The 20,478-nt window shown below is 40.5% G+C and overlaps 1 protein-coding gene across 3 annotated transcripts in view; it reads right to left on the reverse strand.

The window, feature by feature from the left end:
• The window catches only part of HIVEP1 (HIVEP zinc finger 1), a 180,897-nt gene that overhangs the window by 42,519 nt on the left and 117,900 nt on the right, over window positions 1-20,478 (reverse strand). For all 3 annotated transcript variants that reach the window (XM_077810643.1, XM_077810644.1, XM_077810642.1), the window contains one exon: window positions 1,303-7,277. In XM_077810643.1, coding sequence (XP_077666769.1) covers window positions 1,303-7,277 — 5,975 coding nt within the window. The remainder of the gene's footprint in view (window positions 1-1,302; window positions 7,278-20,478) is intronic.

Here is a 20,478-nt window from a genome sequence, read left to right on the forward strand (position 1 = left end):
TATTCCAGTCAGAGGCCTCTCTTCAGTTGGAGGCTGTCAAATACGCTGAATAGCATAGGGCTTTCTGTTGAGGACATATGAGCCACTAAAGGAGTCTGATGCTCTTTTACCGCTGATTCCATGTCAATGGTGTTATTCATATGTATGTGGATTACCTATATTATTTTGAACATGTTCTTACCTCCACAGATTTAATGGGTTCTTTGGAACAATATCGATCAATAATATGGAACAGGTAGTGAAAATTCTTAAGAAAGCAGTAACCACATTTTAAATGACATTATCTTGGCAATTATTTCATCCAAACTATCAAACTGGGGGATTGGGGTGGGAATACTACATGCTCTCTCCCTCCCTCCCACCTAAATTCCCTCTAAGCTGTGCGGCTATAGTAGGCTATAAAGGGCCGTGCACCACAGGGGCCTGGAGAGGAGAAAGGTAGGGGGTGGGTGGGGACTGGGGAGGGGAGCAAGTTGGGGCTTGCAGGGCTGCCGTGGGCCTTTCCTCCAGCCCCGGAGCTCGCTGCTGCTGCTGGTGGGGCGAGGGCTGGGGGGAGTCCTCTGGCCCCAGCCCCAGGGCAGCCTGCACCCCAAACTCCTCATCTCTGGCCCCACCCCGGAGCCCTCCCCCACATACCAACCCTCTGCCCCAGCCCTGAGCCCCCTCTCCCACTCCAAACCCCTTGGCCCCACCCCCGCTGCACATCACGTCCATATTGATGCATATAATAAATTCATTCCGCACATGGATATAAAAAATTAGAGGGAACATTGGCCTCCCACTCACCTTGTTTCAACTAGCAATGATATCAAATGTGTTTGTAGAACACCCATGGATAGTGCTCTCAGATTGAGCTGTTATTTTACATCAGACAAAAATACTCACTTTATAGGGTCAAATACCTGCAAAATCTTCATTTACAAACAAAACTGCTTTTAAATAGACAGTGTTAAACTATATAAATGGAAGCTATTTTTGGTACACTCTTGTCGCAATTTAAAACTAGCCAAATGGATTTCTGTCCAAAGAGCTGTCCAATTTTAATCCATGAAGGATTTTTTTTATGAAAAGCGACAAACCCCTAAGAACAAGTTTCTTAATTGAAAAACATAATATCTTTATAGTAGTGCATCCCAGCACAACTGTAACACATAAGCACATTATGCATATAATTAAAGGTAGAAAAAAATCAAGGCACAATACATTATGAAAAATATAAATGCAGTATGCTTTTTTAAAGCAAGTACTCTATACACAAATTTGATCCTTAAAATTAAAATACATTAAAAGTACTTTAAGTACCTTGGTTAAGCTGTTCCTCCACTTGCTTGAGTAAACCAATACGTCGGATCTGGCATGAGTTGTTATTGCTTGAGTGTATAGTGGTTTTTCAGCTTTTTGTTTTGAATTTAGGAGGGAAAGAGCAACCTTTGTTGACAAACCAAGTGGATTGGGATTGTTGAGACTAATAGTCCAAGTAGAATATGCTGAAGTTTTTTGGTCATTTTGTAGCAGATGTAATGGCTTTCTTTTTAACAGATAACACCATGTAAAATTTGTTGAAGTCTTTAGGCTTGGAAATGACAACCGTTGTGTATCCCCTGCATTTGCCACAGACAGAGTAGTTCCCGAGTTTGCTTGGCCTTGGGTATTAAAATTTGTGTCCTCATTATTAATCCGTGGAGACCACCTTTCTTGACTGTTACTTAAAGCCTTCAGAAGAGAAGTCTGATTATTCACTGCAGAAGGTTCAGATGGCTTTTTAACTTCAAAACTTGGAGGTGCAGAAGATGTAAGATTTTCAAATTCTGGTGACTCCTTTATGGTTTCAGAAACTCCAGTTTTAACACTTTCAGATGAATGTTGGTCAGTCAACAGCACATCTGGTGAATGGCTATCTTTGCTGCTTTTTTCATATTGTGGAATAACTTCGGGCTCTAATAAGAGACCTTCAAGAGGCTCTGTGGTGCAAATCTGTCGCACCAACACTGGTTTCTTTTGCCTATTAGGGTCATTGGCTCGAATGTTCAATGGATACATTGATCTAGCATCTGTTGTGCAAGCTGCTCCACTTTCATCTTTAACACGCTTTTGGTGTTTTTCCATGGCAATATCTAAACTATTGGCTGGTGAAAGCATGCGTTTACTTGATGCTGTAGCTTCTTGTTGGGGGAAGAGTCCACTAACTGGCAATTTCTGAATAATATTCAAGGAACTTGACAAAGGTGAATTTCTGCTTCCAGTCTCAGAAAATGAATGATCAAATATAGATGCTGACTGTGGATTTGGCAAAACCCTCTGATGATCTCTGTGTAATTTTGGCAGCGGAGTTTTCCCTTCAAGAATTGGCACTGTCACAACATTTGTTTTACAGACAGACTGATTTACCTGATCCTGCGTCACTAAAATTTGGGGAAGAGGTGTAACAGTAGCAAACCCATAAGATGGAACATTACTATGAACACGAACAGGCACCACAAAAGGTGGGATTTGATATATTTTACCACTGGAGTTTTCAGGTATCATATGTTTTTGGGGAGGCATTGAATACAGATTAGACATACTGTCAGCTAATTTAGTAGGTACAGATAATGAAGTCCCACTCTGATCCACACTAATTTGACTTGGAAGAGTGTGGATTGGGAAAGCAGTTGTCATTGGTTTAGAAGAATACGACGTACTTACATGCAAAGCTTTAACTTGAAGCTGATACTTGGGAGCAAAGTAATACTCCTTTTCAACAGACTGACAAGAAAAGGTGTTTGTGTCTGCTTGTTCTCCTGGGGCCAGTACTTTAAGAGAAGTCTGTGAATGCTGTGTTAAGGGCTGCTGTCCCTGATTATGCAAAACAGGACCTAAAGGCTGCTGAACAGAAGGGAGGCTAAGAGGGTTACAGTTCTGCGTTATTGATTGAGACTCATGTAATGGCTTAGAGTAAGGCTGTGAGTGCTGAGAACTTGAAGGAAACTCCACTGAAGTTCTACTAGAGGTCTTCAGCCTGTGAAATGGTACTGTAGACATGTCCGTTGCATGAGCTATTTGAAATGAAGATGAAGATTTAACTTGAGGCAGATGGTTTTCTGGAGCAATATTTAAAGATATTTGTCTTACAAGTGGCCCCCTCCTCCTTTCTAACAGAGGCACATGTCCAGTAACTCCACAGCCAGAAGACAACTTTGGAGAGGATATCTCTACAAGTGGCGTAGGTTTTGATGAAGACATATTTCCACAATCAAAAGATTTACTTCTGTAATCTACAACCTCCATGGATGGTTGTGTGCAGTTAATTTGTTCTGATGCAGCACGTCTCATTTCCCTGCAAGGAGGACCAGGCACACCAAGTGTATTTGAGCCAGCTGGAATCGTAAGGAATTCTGATGCTTTATTAAGATCTATTTTGGAAGCATTCTCAGTTTTAGAAATGTCTTCTTTATCAAATGAAGCTGAGAAACTAGAGGCATGAGATAAACTACTCTCCTGACTTAAACTTCTAGAAAGTGTGGAGTCAAAGCTTGATTCAGCTGAAGAATGCTCAATTTCAGCCAACCGGATCCTTTTCTTCTTCGGTGGCAGTTTTTCTGTTGGCAATTTTGACAGAGTTTCACTACGCTGAGGCCAGTTAAACTTCTCTGTTTTTTCCTGATCACTGAATTGGTTTTCCTGGTCCCTGTCTGGTTCTTCCGTGACCAGTATTTCAGGAACCTGGATGTTATGTTGGCGAACTAGTTTCAATGGATGCATTACTGCATTTCTTTCATTAGAGACTATTTGACTTTCCTGAAGTTCTACTCTGGGTGCTTCTGCTGACACTGACTGATGATGCTGGGAAGTATTCAGATGAGAATGCCTTTCCTCTTGAATTACAACTGTGTTCAAAGAATGGTGCTTCTCAGCCTTATTAACCTCTTGAAAAGAAACTGGTGAAACTCTTTCAAAAGATTCTGATTTCTCAAATGAACTGGGTCTGCTCAATGAATTAGTGTGCTGTATTACTGAAATGCCAGTTCCTTGTCTTTTCAACTCTACCTTTTCTTGTGCAACTGAACTTGTCTGCTTTTTCATAAGTGGAGAGATCTTTGGCTCAGTGGTTTGTTCTGTGCCTCGAGCCACAAGCTGAACTTGAGACCTTTGAAGCAGAATGCTACCATGCTGTTGTGAACCTACTATTGTTGCATTAGGTTTAGATATACTGGGAAAGTCTCCTGGCTTACTTTGACCCTCTGTACTCTTTGATGGTATCCCAGTATCATTTTGCTGTGGCTCGTCGTCATCGCCAACACTTTTCATTTTCCTTCTTTTTCGTATCTGCGGTGTCTGCTCCCAGACACCAGTTGAACTGGCAACTCTGTAGTGCAGAATTTGAGGTTGTGTAGTGCTGGGGACTATCTTATGTTCAGGCTCTCGGATAGCTGCCTTGGTTTTTGGTCCATGCAACTCTGAACAATAAAACTTTTTGTGGTTTTCAAAATTCTCCAGTTTTCTATATCTGTTTCTGCAAGTTTCACACTCAAACATTGTCCCTCGCCCTGGATGTGACTTCTTTACTTTTTCCAAATTTGATACTTGTGCAAGTGACTTGCTCCTTGGTAATGAGAGTTCACTAGACAAATTGCATCCATGATAACTCTCTTCTACAGATCGTGCTGGGCCGAGAGCGTGGCTTTCATTAGTTGAGGAGTCTTCTATTGCTGTCTGTCTAACAAGAGTGCGAGTATGCCCCCCTTGGTGCAGTGGAGTGACAGGTGCTGATACAAAGACATCATCATACGAAGAGCCAATTTTATCATCAAACGATTGACTTCCTCTAATTGGATGAGGAGGTGGTATTAAATTTGCAGGTACAGCTGAATAGCTGGTAGTAGGCATAGAATTACTTCTGGTTATAGGTAAACAGTCAAGGGATGGTACAGACAGAAGAAAAACTTGCTTTGATTTCTCAGTTGGTGTGAAAGGAGACTTTGGTATGTCAGAGCTTGAACTAGTTCTTCTTCCCATCGGTTTTAAATCAAACTGGAAGGAGTCTTTAAATATGTATGATTTTGGTGAGTCTATACTGCCTCTTCTTGAAAGAGATGTTCTTCTTGGTTTCACACTGTCCAACTGTTTGTCATCCACTACAGCTTCGTTATCCGATATTAACTTTGAGATGCGTTCCTCAAGTGTTTTTGTTGCCATTGGTGGTCGCATTTGACCAGAGAGAAGTAAATGTTTTTCAGCACAAACTGTTTGTACAACAGATGCCACTGTGGCACTTATTCGTGGCACAGAGGGCAGATTTTTATTTGGGTCTTTTTCAGAGATAGGCAATCCCCTGACAAAAGGAGTTGGTGAACTCATTGTTTGATCTGCACTCTCAGAACGTGAAAAATAACCAGAATCAGTGCTACCTAAACTCCTAGGGCTCAAAAGACATTTTCCTTGTTCCTGCGAACAATCAGTTGCCTGTTGTCTTTGTAACTGTGCATGCACTGTTCCTACAGCAGACCCAAGCTGTTCTTCTAATGAACCCATTTCTATTTTCTGGTGGTGCTTACCATCGGTTTCCTTGAAAGAGACCATGTGTGTTACATTTGATTTTATATTTGTAACTTTAAAATCTCCTTGTCTCTGTGCTGCAGCAAGCTCAGGCGTGGAGTCTGTTACTTCTGGACTATCAGCCCTTAAAGGAGAAACATTCACAGGATGAACTACTACTTTAGGTAAAGCTGCCCTAACTTGTGGTTCTGTGTCATGCAATGAAGAGTCACCTATTATATAGTTTGGATTGCTTAGTGGAATGGGGCTACCTTTCCGCAACGTTTCAGAATTTGAAATGATTTTCATTATTTGTGCAGGGTCCAGTTCTAAGGATCCTTGATCATCTTGTCTTTCATCAGCAGTGCCTTCATCTTCACTTTCACAACTTTCTTCCACATCTGAATGAATACTAAGTGCTTTATCTGATTCATGGGATAGGAATAAACCACCAGAGTCCGGTTGTAGGACAAGTCCAAGTTTGATTGCATGTGCATGAGATTTTTTGTGCTTGTATAGATTACTTTTGGTTTTAAATGAAAATCCACATGTCACACAAGGATACGGCCGCTCTCCTGTATGGGATCTGATATGCTTTTGGAGAACACTAGGCTTGGCACAAGCCCTATTACAATACTCGCAAACATATTTTCCTAGTTTTTTAGGCTTCTGGTCTTTCAGAAGATTACATATTTGTTCTACACCATGGTTGACAACTGATGCTATTTGGGCTGAATTATACAGGGGAGCTACAGGTAAGTGTGTTGAATGAGATGGATTAATTGACAAAGATGAAGATGAACTAGCTACTAGCTGGTTTTGAGGAAAAACCTGAGTAACAGTAGAAGAGGGGGGGTGTACTACAGAAGAGGTTACTGCTATACTGTATATCTGTTGGAGTTTGGGGTTTTCTTGACCCTGCTGACGTACCAGTGATCTAGTGAAACCTGGACACACAACAATCTGTTGATTTTGCTGTCCAGTTTTAGCAATAAATTGTTCTTGTGAATGAGAAATTGACTGGGTCTGTGCTTGTTCACTCTTCCCTGATGTTACTGCATGCGCATTATGTGAAGGGTAGTAGTGCGATCCAGCTACAAACTCTTGCTGTGACAAAGAAAAATGATTTTGGACACTCATTGTATTGGATGTGAGACTTGAAGAGGCGCTTGTAGTTTTATTTGGTCTCACTTTTTCTATTTGCATCCCACAAGGAGGACACTCTTGTGCTAAGATGTTCAGTTCAGGCTCCATAGCTTTTAATAAGACATCAAATGCAGTACTTGTACCTGAGGATGAAGTACTACAATCAACAAAAGTAATACATTCATTATTGTCAGTCTTTGATTTACTTGACCAGGAATTAGAGAGAGGCTTCTTCTCCGGCAAGTTTAATTGGCTTGTATCACAGTCTTCTGCTGTCCATTTATTCAAATCCAAGGACTTACGTAACAATGAAAGATTTGTCTGCATCGATGTCTCAGATGTGACTGTTTCATCAGTTACCTTTTTACTATGTGTTTCCCCATTTTGTTTCACACATTGTTTTCCATTCTGTACAGGTAACTGATTTTTTGCCTGTAAGTGTTCCGAAGCATCAGGAAGAATTTTAGATGATGAAGATTCTTCTACATTTTGTTTATGCTTGGCCTGAGGGGGGTTTCTCAAAGGCGATTTTGGTATCTTTTTCAGATGGTTTTCAGTTACAATCTTTTTCCGTTTCACGCCTTTAACTGTATCTGAAGTTCCTCTAGTACCAGCCTCTGAGATATGTTAAAACAAAACAGAAAAAGAAATGGTAAATTCACATAATCACTGTATGAATTATTATTACAATACAAATAAATTATATCATCATAACAATGTAATGACATCTTACAATTTTAACAAATCTAGTAAAACATTTCAACATGTTCTAAAATGAAAATGGAAATAGTTTTCATTCCACTACAAATTATTCAGAATTAACAAGTCTCTTTGACAGTCCCATACAACACTTGTCTTATCATGAGCATTAAACTATCTAGCAGAGAAGGGGTGGAGACAGTTCCTCCAGAGTGTTCCTCATTTCTATGGACTGAACATGCTGAAACCTGCGCCTGTTGTCCTGGGAAGCAAGAGCTGAATTTTGATTCTGTGACTTGTGTTGCTAACACACCTAAGACCAGCCCCATGTTTCCCACTGTTAACATTTTATCTTCTTAGCTGCAAGACCTCTCTCTCAGCTACTACTGCTAAGCTTCTTTTGAGTAACATCTCACTGCTGCATTACGATCAATTAGCTCTGTTAGCATGAGCAACAATAATAGTACAGATGTTAACTGGGTAATGCTGTTTTTACCACCATGTCACCCAACTTTGCTCATTGAGAAAATATGATTGTGTGGTTAAGACAATGGGACTGGGACTCAGAAAATCTAGGTTCAGTTTCCAGTTCTTCCTATGTGACCTTGAGCAAGTCACTCAACGTTCATCAGGAACTGAGCCTCCCAGCCCAGGTCCACAAACTTGTGATAACAGGGCTTGCGCTAGCATGCTAAATAGCCACATCGATGTTGTGGCTCAGGCTGGAGCCTGCAGGAGGGGGCTCTACAGAGTTATTTTTAGCATGCTAGAGCAAGTCCTGCTAGCACAAGTCTGTAGACCTGGGCTTAGAGGCTTGCTCCCAGATGCAGAGCAGACATACCCTTCGGAAGAAATTCTGTCCCCATTTAAGTCAATGGCAAAATTTTTGTTGAGTTAAATGGGGTGCGGATTTCACACTAATCTATCTGTGCCTCAGTTCCCAGTCTGTAAAACAGATATTTTCCTAATATTTTCCTGCTTCATTGGGGTGTTGTAAGGATAAATTAAATGTATGTGATGTGGGCCACACAGAATACATCCATATGACAAGATGGCGAAAACACTATGACAGATAGGGCAATTTCCTGAAATATCCTGTACTACTGTATTAAGTTTATGTCTTATTGTGGGCCAGGATTGTATGTAATCTCTATAAGGGAAAATGTGACAGATGTAAGAACTAGGAGTTCTAAAGACTATACTGAAAATGTGCCAGAAAAGCGTGGACTTTGGAAACAAGTGTTCAGTTGATTTTGGGGGGAATTTTTAGGGAGAGGCAAATGTAAAGTCCACAACTCTGGTTATGCAAAAACCCAGCCTTTTAAAGCTATACCCTGAGTAGATGGTTATTGTCTGTTGATTACTTGTTACAGAAGGCCAAGGTAAAAGGCCCGAGCTATATAAAGAAGCAACTGATCTGCCCAGCCTTTGTTCTGGTTCTGGAGTGAAGACAACTGTGAACTTTAAACCACGATTTGAGGACTTCAGTAGCTCAGACATGGGTGAGAGGTTTTTCGCAGGAGTGGGTGGGTGAGATTCTGTGGCCTGCGTTATGCAGGAGGTTGGACTAGATGATCATAATGGTCCCTTCTGACCTTAGTATCTATGAATCTATAACTTGTAACCATGAGGGAAAATCCAGTTGTGGGTTTAACCTACCAGAGCCCTATGTTGGTACTGGGGGTGACCTCCAGTGTTCGCTCTAATATTTTACATCCATGTGCGGAAAGAATTTTGTTATGTACACCAATATGGAGGTGATGGGTGACACATCACCTTCATATTGGTGCACATAACAAAATTCATGTGGTGGGGGTGGGGCCGAGGGGTTCGGAGTGCGGGAGGGGGCTCAGGGCTGGAGGCTTTGGGGTGGGGCTGTGGCTGAGGGGTTTGGAATGTGGGAGGGGGCTGAGGGCTGGGACAGAGGGTTGCGGTGCGGGCTCTGGGGTGGGGCTGGGGATGAGGGGTTTTGGGTGCAGGCTGCCCCGGGGCTGCAGTAGGGAGAGAGGACTCCCCCCAGCCCTCTCTCACTGCAGCAACTCGGGGCCGGGCGAGAGGCCAAGTGAGGGGCTCCTCTCCCCGGCAGTTCTGGCAGGCCTGGGGGGGTGCCTTTCTCCACCTGCCTGTGCAGCCCTTGAGAGCCTGCCGCGTGGCCATGCAGCTTACAGGGAATGTAGGTGACCTCTGGTAAGATTTTTAGCATGCGTGTAGCAACTTTTATTGTTATATGTTTTCTCTGCAATGCTTTTACCTAAAGAATAAATGTGCTTGCTTAGAAGGAGCTGTGTGATAACTTATAACTGTGGGCAATACACTGGGTATAGCCCTTGGAGAGGAAAAAAAGCCTAGACACTGGTCTTTTTAGGTAGTCTGGCTGCTGGGGATATCACTAAGTAAGTAAGTAAGGCAGGGAGTTGTTCAGCCTTAAAATCCCCAGTCAGTAGGGAATGAGATGTGGGTCTCCGCAAGAGAGGTGACTGGTAGGAGTGGGAAGCCTAAATTGGATGCCTTTGGTGGACCACAGAGAGGAAATACAGGTACAGTGGCCCTGAAACTGTGACAAACTGATTGGGTTGGAGGGGTGGACCATAGATATTAATTTTTTGAAACACTTTAAATTTTTTTTGGCCAGTTAAACCTAAAAATAATGGCTTAAGCTACAAACTTCATTATTCAAACTTACTTTATTATATTGGTTTTCTATGCAAACAAGTACAGAGACTTGTGCGTGTCTGCAGGCTCTAAATTTTTAGTTTTCGAATTACAGAGACTTCATCAGGTAACAATTATTTTTTAGCCTACCTTATGTTATAAAGGATACTTTAGAATATTAAAACTGCCAGAATGTAATTCACTTGTTTATACTATTTACTGATTCCATCTCTTTCAGTTTAAGACCATGAAAATAAGACTAGTCAGTTACAGTAAATCCTGTACTACCAGGGAAATGGACCAGGTGACTGGATAGGTATTTTCCATATCTAGACTCTCTGATTAGATTAGATTGAGAGATATGTTTTTTTCCCTGAAAACTATTCTTGCTTGTTGATGCTGTAAAATATTACAAAAGTCACTATGCTGGTATATATGAAATTCTGCAAAGAAAATATAAAGAAACTGAGCTATTTAAATAATATTTTTGGATTTATAGCAACTCCTTTCCAGTCATGGTAAAATTAAGCCTTCGTTTTGTGCTTGTTTAAAAATACAAATCATTATAGTGGAACAAATGAAGCACTGAGCAACAAATTTGTTTTTCTGTCAGGACTGTCCCCCCCGCCTCTACATTTGGCAACAGCGAGGAATGAAGACACCTTCCTTCATGGTTATTTTTGTGACTGGATTTATCGATATCTTTTCAGATGAGCTACTACCACAGATGAATGAAATCAGTCAAGTTTAAAATTTTCCATTTGTGTATTCATGAAACAAAACTAACAAAATTTGAATTATTTCCATATTTAACTACACTTGTTGCTCTATTTAACTAGGCATACACTGGGAGTTTCAGGGCTTTCCTGAATAGCAAATGATTTATAATATCAAGCAAAAGTATAATTTTGTAGCATAGGCATATATTATTCTGTACAGAGCATGCATCAAAGCACAGCGTAACATAGCACATATAAAATAAAAATAAAATAGTAATATTTACTCTACACACACGTGTATATGAAACTTGCTGTTATGTACCTTTGTTTACCTCATCTCTGTATCCTATTCTAATCTACTAAATATTTCTCTATTCCTAATGCACAAGTATCCAGAAAATCAACACCACCACCTCAAGTAGCATTGTTGATGGTTATCACAGTGGAAGCTAATAATTGTATATGGGTGCTCTCTCACCCTTGCAAACCTTTACAAATAAACCAGTAGGTCACTAGCCAGAAGATTTCCGAATGGACTGCTGATGCTCAAAGTGAAGGAAAGGTACGGAAAGAGTGGGAGGCAGATGCCCCTCAAAAGATTCCAATGAATGGTAGTTTGAGGGGTAGTACTATGGGCTTGTAAACACACGGAGTTATTCAGGAAGAGCTATTCTTGAGTAATACACGTATGGGCACTTTTCTGAAATAAGTGTCCACTCCATATTGTTTCTTTAGCTAAGCACCAACAAAGTACTCTTATTCCAGAATATACAGACAGGCGAAGAATTTTTACAATTAACATCCCATTGAGATGAATGGTGGCAGTCATACTTCTAGTATGGATGAATTCTGGCTCCTCCTCTGTACATTGAGAGTGGCTCTTGAGAGGCATCAGTCTGCTTCTATTCTGCAGAAGGTGGAAAGCACACATGTCATATATGCTTCCTATATGACAAGGAAACCAGCAGCTCTGGAGGGGACTGTGATGTGCCACAGTGCAGTTGGGAATTAGTGGTGGGATTGGCAGATTCAGTGTAGATCCACTAATCATCCTGTGCTCCATGTATCAGGGATATAAGTGATGCAGAGGCAGCTTCAGTCTGAAGCTATAACAGCAGACCAGAGCAGCTGGGAGAGAAGGCGAGGAAATAGAGTCCCTCTCACTTCATCTCAGAGAAATGTCCCAGCACATAGCCTGGCTTTTTGGACTGTGTGGTGGGGCCAGAATTTGGGTATTAGGCAGTTCACAGGCTTGTTTCAGGCTTGGTGTCTGCACAGAATGCTTTAGTTTACAGCCAGTTCACATTTAGAAGATTTTCTTTCAATCTTCAGGGCTAAATACATTTTTCTATATAAACAAAAACATGGATTCGGCAGAAAAGGTTATTCTCTCCCATTTGCTAGAGGAAATTTAACCACAATGAGTAGGCAATGGATAGATCAAGTTCCACACTCTTGTAAGGGATCCACTGCCTCTGGGGGATGTCACTAGAACCTAGTGCCTCTGAACTCTAGAGCCACAGGAGCTCCTGCTGTTCTTGTGCACAAGACACGGACTCAGATAGGAACCCACGGTAATACATATGTTTGGATAAACCGTGTATTTAATGCTTTATCACAAACAACTAAATGACATCCAAAATATTACTGCCTTCATTAGGATGTTTTATTGTTTCAATAATATTGCAATTAACTGAGTCTTACATCAATAAATTGCCATCAATATTACTAATGATGGCCTTTTTTTTTTTTTTTTTTTTTTTAAGATGCAGCATTTATTGCCAGTTTTTTTAAGCCAGGGTCAAACAAACAAAACAGTTGACATGAGTCAGAGAAAATATTAAGGTAATTACAACAACAAAAAAAGGCCCTGCCTGCACTAAAATTTTAGCTGTGATTTTGTAACCTGAAAGAGGCTTTGTCATGTTAACAGGGTGCAAGGAACACAGCTCCACTTATACACATATTGCAGCTTTTCTGCTATCAGAACCATACCTCCACACCTACTGTACTGCCTGCATTTGTACGAGAAAATCTAGGCAGCTCACCTGTAGCAGAACAGATAGCGTGCCCATGGAACAAGAACATAGACCTGGTCTGAACTAAAACATTAGGCTGGCCTAGCTTTGTTGCTCAAGGGTGTGAAAAATCTACTCCCCTGAGTTATGTAATTAAGACAAATTAACCTCAGGTGTAGACAGTGCTAGGCTGACAGAAGAATTCTTCTGTTGACCTAGATACAGCTTCTTTGGGGAGATGGATTACCGATGCCTATATGAGAATCCATTGACGCAGGTATTGTGTACACTTGAAGCATTATAGCAGCACAGCTGCAGCATTTCACGTATAGGCAAGCCCAGAGTGGAAATAAGCAGCATGAAGAGGAATGCCCCAGCGGCCGAACATGTCGTAGCACAAGGGTAAAATGTCCTGTCCAAACTGCTACAAACCGTGAATTAAATCAGGAAGGCAACCACGTGCCACTGGTGGGGAGAAATGGTGCTAAATTACTCTGGTTTGAAACATGTTGTGTGAGGACACACATCATATTTAGACCCAACCACGTTAGTAAACTACTAACAAACTTGGTTAAAAGTTATAGAGTGGACAGGGTCTTTTAAGACAAGTACAAATGCTTCAACATCTGACCTGTGCCTAGCTTCTATCAATTCAGTAATTAGGAATCTCAAATTCACTGTGAAAATAATCTCAAGAGTTTTGGAGGGTTATCTAGTGCCATATTTTGTAAAGACATACTAATATATGGTGACTGTATATTTCGGGGGGGAGGGGGAATGAAGACTGTGTAGAAATGCTCTCACAAAAGGCAAACAACTTGTAGAAATGGTTTATAATTTGTTTCATTCTTCAGCAATCGCTGAAAGTGGGATTTTCATACTGAAAGAACTTTGAATCAGCAGGAATTATGAGTCATGCTGCTCGTTTTTATTCTTGGCTCTGTCATTGACTCCCTCTGTGATCCTGACCAGGGAAGGTGTTAAAATGTACCTCAGTTTACTTATCTATAAAATATTGTAAATAAAGCACTTAACAATGGTATTCTGAACTTCAATTGTTTTCGGAAATTTTTGAGATCCTCTGAAAATAGGCACTATAGAAAAGTGAAAAATATTCATCTTATGCTTGCTAATTGCACAAGCTACAGTATTTTTATTTTTAAAAGGAACTGCTCCCTTACAGCCAATCTTCACCTATATTTTTACTTTTTTCTACCTTTTTGGGTAAATGTTCTTGAGGATATTTCTCTCACAGTTTCAGGGTATCCACACATGTATTCTGCCTGAGGCCCCTTGAGGTAACCCACTTACTGGTTTCCAGCTCCTCGACATCTCTGGGCAGACACCTGTGCCTCACTCCTTCCTAACCAGGGTTTTTCCAGGCTGTACAGTTCCCTGACTAAACTGTGATATCCACAACAAGGCAGACTACCTAAACAGGCCAGGGTCTGCGCTTTGCTTTCTTTCCAAAGACCATGAACAGTGTAATTGCTAGCAGTTACAAATTCCCCCACAAAACTTTCTGAGCACATTCATTCTAAAGGTAATAAAAGTATTACAGAAAAATTGTATTAAAAAAATAAAACAATCTGCACACATGCACAAACATGTATCAGAAGACGTCCCCAACTCCATCCTCAGGCTCTGATATGTGGGTAGTCTTTCAAACCCCGCAACTGGATTTTCCCCATTTTTAATTCAGAACCAAAACTCAGGCTGAGCAGTTCAGCTCAGGACTTTGATCTCCATGAACAGACAATGAACCACATCCAGGGCTTAATTTCAAAAGGCTGGGTTTTTGCATAGATGGAGGTGGGGAATTTACATTAACCTCCCCCGAGATAGTCACACTTATTGAACCAAAAGCCCACTTTTGTCCAGCACATTTTCAATATAGCCCTTTGAACTCCGAGGCCTGACATTACACCTTCCCTCTAGAAAGGTTACAAATAATCCTGGCCCACAATAATACACATCTTATTGTATTAAGGTTTTTATGGATATTGCATGAAATAGTCATATCTGTCACAACTTCATTATACAACTGTGTTAATTTACAAAAATCTTTATCAAAGTAATGCAATGTTTGAGATTGATTTGCTTTGAAATAGTAATTACATTTGGGCAAGACAGAAGCAATCAATCACAGACTGATAAACTCCCTCATCAAATTACAAAAGCTTCATCCTTCCAAATCACTGTGCTTCTGTGAACGCTAATACTTCCGTTGGCCGGTCAAATGCTTCTTGGTCAAATTTGAATAAAATTTCTTAAAACATTTTTTCTCAGTCTATCTTGCAGTACAGCAGCCGTTGCTAGGGTGACCAGACAACAAGTGTGAAAAATCAGGACGGGGGTGGGGGATAATAGGCGCCTATATAAGAAAATGACCCAAAAATCTGGACTGTCCCTATAAAACTGGGACATCTGGTCACCCAAGCCGTCACCCACATGTATCTAGATGGTGGGTATACAGAAAGCAGTCCCAGGGCCCTGTACTGGCTCTCTTTGACTTGTACTTCCATTCTTTCCCATCAGACCCCATACCAGCTTATCTCTAATGTTTTCCCACTATCATTTTTCCTTGTTTTTTGGTTTGCTTTGCTTTCTTTTCACTTTCCCTTTCTTCTTCCCTGCTCCCTGGTTTCTCTCAGAGATGCTGGAACTAGGGATGCTGGGGGTGCGGCAGCATCCCCTGGCTTGAAGTAGTAATAACAACCAAATATATGGTAAAAGCTTTCAGCACCCCCACTACAAAAATAGTTCCAGCACCTATGGTTACTCTGCTTCATTCTGCATTCAAGTGTGAGCAAGAGACTCTGCCAAGATTTCTACACATCACTTCAGAGACCTGCAATTTGTCAGTTACTCTTTGCTCCATGCACATGAAGAGCAGTAGAATACAAACAACAACCCAGTAATACAATAAACATGACAAATAAAGGAAAAATATAAATTACTTGAATTTTTCTTCCTTTTTATTCACCCAGGAACCTGACACTGGCTTGTGCTCCATGGCTCTGTGGCAGTAATTCTTAGAGCTGCCTGTCTGAAAGTCTGCTCAAACCCACATGTTATTAAACATCCACTTTCTCTCTCTCTCTCTCTCAAAAAAAAAAAGCTGCGGGCTTGAATAAAAAAAGAAAGAGCAACAGAGAGCAGAAGTAAGGTATCTACTTCCATTCCAATACTACTCTGTGAAAGTTACCTTTTGGATTCATAGTTTTCTGGCTTACAGTCGAACAGATAGTACATTATTCAGTTTCTAGTATTTTTAGTTTATTCTTTAGAAGTATTTTAAAACACTTTATAAATCCATATACTAGGGCCAACATTTACTATTAAAATGCATATTTTCTGAAAAAGAATGCAGTTAAAGATGTGCAAGCCTGTCAAGAGAGAGGCAGACCGTTGCTAAGGGTCTTCCGCAAACTAAAATTAGAAACCCTAGGGACTTGGTATTTTAAAATATTTAAAATATTTAAAATATTTCTACATTCCTATATGTGATGTCTATTTAATTACAGCAATGATCTCTGAGCCTATTGCAAAACAATTATGAATCATCCCTGTGAGTGTGTTTTCATGAATAAACAACAGAAAACTTGAGTGCTAGATACAGAAAGTAAGTCTAAATGGTGAAAGCCAAAGGATCTTCATTTAAATTAACAGCAGACTGCTAAAACCTTTTGTTTCTGTAACTGACCAACTTTTTTAAACCTCATACAGCAGACTGGACATTCAAATAATGACAGAAGTTTTTAAAATATTTTCTTCCTTCAAAGTTGAAAAAAAAATTTAAGTGTCAATACATACATACATACACATGAAAATAATTAATGAGGCCAAGATCATATTCTACCCAAATTTAGTCCCCAATTCAACAAAACACTTAAGCACATGCTTAATTTTAAGGACAAGTAGTTCCTGTACACTAAAATTGATACAGGGGAAAGGCTGGAGCAATACTGGGCCAGGAAAGCTCTGCCTCTCAAGCACTGCAGAGCATGCTTCTGGGGAAAGGAGCAGTAGAAAGAGAGCTCCAGTAGCCCAGGCAGGAGAGAGGAGAGAAGCAATTTCCTAGAGGGGCACTGCTCTACTACAGTAGGAGAACAAGCCCTTTCCACAGAGGTCCAGCTGTGAGTCTATCTCCTGTCCCTTTAGACATTGCCCAAGAGGCAGTGAGAACTGCGTGGATGGGCATCAGAGGGTCACCTACATTAGTCCTGAGACTCCGGGTTTTGAAGCTAAGGACTACAAGTGAACAGCAGCCATGCCGTAAACTGAGCCATCTGGTGTGATAGGAAGTGGCCCAGAGGAAGGTGAGCAGGCGGTGGGCCAAATGTAGGCCATCCTATGCTATCACACTTTCAAGGACCCTGGGCAGGCACCTGGTGGACCCATGTCCCCGTACACACCCCAAATTCCCCTATAGCTAGCCCTGGGATGGGCAGGACTAGGGGGTTATTGACAAGTAGGCTGATCCAGCTGAACCCCATTCAGAAGGTTCCGGACACATTGAATAAAAAAGGACTGGAGCAGCAAGCCGTGACCACTAGGCCTGCTGACTGAAAAGAGAACCGCAGTACTGTCCCCTTAAAGTCAACAGACAAAATTTTAAAATGCAACTAATGGTTTTGGGTGCCAAACTTGAAACACTTTAAAGGGCCTGACTTTTTTCAGAGGGAGGGTGCTCAGCACTTTCTGAAAATCAGGCCCCTTTAGACATTTTAAGTTGGGTACCCAAAACTGGAGGCACCCAAAATCAGTTGTCGCTTTTGAAAATCTTGGCCAATGGGCTTAAAAAGCCAAGCATGTGCTTAATTGCTTTTCTGAACAGGAGTTTTAAGATGATTTTTTCTTCATGAGGTGAATGAAACCTTAAAAGCCACGTAATCTGCTTTTACATAAATCACAATTGGAAATAAGTCAATAAAACAAAATGTTATTTCAACATTCAAAGGATCCAATACACTGACTAGAAACCCACTAAAACCTATGAATTTTTCTATTTACCTCAGTGACCATTGGATCAGCTCTCTAAGGCTTGCTTCTTCTACATAGTTTTTGTACCAGTATTACTATTGGTTAGGGGTGTGAATTTCTTTTTAAAATCAAAATAGTTATGCAGGTACCACTTTTAGTGTGGGTACAAAGGTACCATGCTGGAAGAGCTTATTCCTTTTCCGTTATGGGAATAAGCTGTACAGGCATAAGCAACTCCATAAGGTATAGGTGCATTCATGGTTGGTGTGTGTATTGTACTGCTAGAACTGTGATAGTGCAGTTAAAGCAGTCCACACATACAAGTTGTACAAGCCTTTAGTCTTTGAACCTCAAAATATTTAGGCATGTGCATAACTTCACTTGTGTGAGTAGTTCCATTGACTTCTATGGGACTACTCATTTATCTAAAGTTATGCACAATTTAAAGTATTTACAAGATCAGATTTACAAGAATCAAGTACGGCTGTGAAGTTACTGTATGTAAAACATACTGATGCAAACTGTACTAAGAAGATCAACTCGTTAACAGAGTGAGATTTAAAGGCCAATGAAAGGAGGTCAGATTAGATGATCTAATAGTCCTTTCTGGCCTTAAACTCTATGAATCTATATATAGGGTGTCTAGAAATAAACTATAGCCATTCTATATTTTAAAGTTACTGCTGCCAAGTTGGAAAGCCCAATATACCAGGACAATACATATAGAGTTGAAGAACTTCTAAACAGTTTAAAATGTTTTGGGGTACCTGCAGTATCCAAACAGGTCTCCATCTTGTTCAAAAATCTTGACCACAATATATGCCCAGGAGATCCTCACTTAACCCTGAAATTGGCTACACAGAGGAAGACATTGCCTGTGAATTCTCCCTTTTCCTTCATTTTCACAGCTGCCTCTTATTCCTTGTTCTTTTTCCCAACTCCCACCACCAGTCAAATTACAATTGCATGCACTCTGCCCACCGCATCTTAGCCATGACAACACAGAAACAAAAATAAACAGTGGTCCAAAGTGATACTGACAATTTTCTCTTTGTTCTACAGGATATCTTAGAGGCAGTGTGATGTTGCTAGTATCATAATCTTAACTCCTTACAGCTAAGTCCAGTCTTTTGCAAAGCGTATTTTCTGAACGAGTAAGGTTTTTACATTTCATCAAGAAATGTCCATGCTTGTGGTTTGTTAGACTGATATATTTTCACCTTAATAACCAGTAGTTAAGAAGACTCAAACATTGTTTGATCCTGTATTTTTTAGAGAGAGAGAGAGAGAGAGAGAGAGAGAGAGAGAGGACGAGCGAGCATTTTAAAGAACTTAATTCTAATAATTAAAAGAAAAATGGGAGCAAGGGGAAGGAAGAATAGTTATTTCTTATCTTTTACTGATGACTTGAACAATTTTACCTCACATTTTAGCCGGCACAAGAGAGAAAATAATTTAAGGGACAGCAATATAGATGATCTGAAACCTCCTTGTCACTGCCCAGTCACAATAGCTGTAGCACTTAAACATACACTGAAGCCAGAAGGAAAAAGTAATTTATTGGAAATAACAAAGCTAGACCAGAAAAAGTGCTCAATCAAGACAACTGGAAGTTAAAATGTTTCATCTAGGAATCAACAATATGTACAACTTGGATGAACAAGCAGGGAGAGTGAGATGTCTGACAGCTTTAGAATGTGCAGGCAAAGAGGAAGGTGTTCCACTTGGCTTCTCCTCCTCACAGTTTATATGAATTTGAGATATTTCATCAGCAAGGGGAGATAGGATCAGCCTTAGCAATCCAGTAGTATCACAGCATAAGGCAGGGAAGATCCCAAAGACATAATGCCTGGACTCATCAGAAAGTTCCTCTCTGATACTATTTCTTACCAGAAATAGAAGTCGGTTAAGACAAAGTGAATTTTGCCTTAAATCAGTGGTTCTCAACCAGGGGTACGCATATACTTGAGGGTACGCAGAGGACTTCCAGGGGGTATCATAGAATACCAGGGTTGGAAGGGACCTCAGGAGATCATCTAGTCCAACCCCCTGCTCAAAGAAGTACCAATCCCCAACTTTTGCCCCAGATCCCTAAATGGCCCCCTCAAGGATTGAACTCACAACCCTGGGTTTAGCAGGCCAATGCTCAAACCACTGAGCTATCCCTCCCTCTATTATCAACTCATCTAGATAACTGCCTAGTTTTACAACAGACTACATAAAAAGAATTAGCAAAGTCAGTACAAACTAAAATGACAATGACTTGTTTATACTGCTCTATATACTACATGCTGAAATGTAAGTACAATATTTATATTCCAATTATTTTATAATTATATGGTAAAAATTAGAAAGTCAGCAATTTTTCCGCAAGTGTGCTGTGACCCTTTTGTATTATTATGTCTGATTTTGTAAGCAAGTAATTTTAAAGTCAGATGAAATTTGGGGGTACGCAAGACAAATCAAACCGCTGAAAGGGGTACAGTAGTCTGGAGAGGTTGAGAGCCACTGCCTTAAATGACTGGATATAGATGAGAAGATGATGCTGTCCTGAAGTTAAGTCTGTTAATGTCATGACTCATACCACCTAGAAAAATTATCAGAAGTAGTTCAGGGTGGGAGTGGGGACATAATTTAATTAGTAGGCCCAAGAAAGGTCATCCTTGTAACAAAAGACTTCTATTTACGACAGTTAGCTTCTAGGTTTGGCTGAAGGAAGTCATGTCCGGCAGAGCTCCAGCCAC

Source organism: Eretmochelys imbricata, chromosome 2 (assembly GCF_965152235.1).
Source record: "Eretmochelys imbricata isolate rEreImb1 chromosome 2, rEreImb1.hap1, whole genome shotgun sequence".
Lineage (NCBI taxonomy): Eukaryota > Metazoa > Chordata > Testudines > Cheloniidae > Eretmochelys > Eretmochelys imbricata.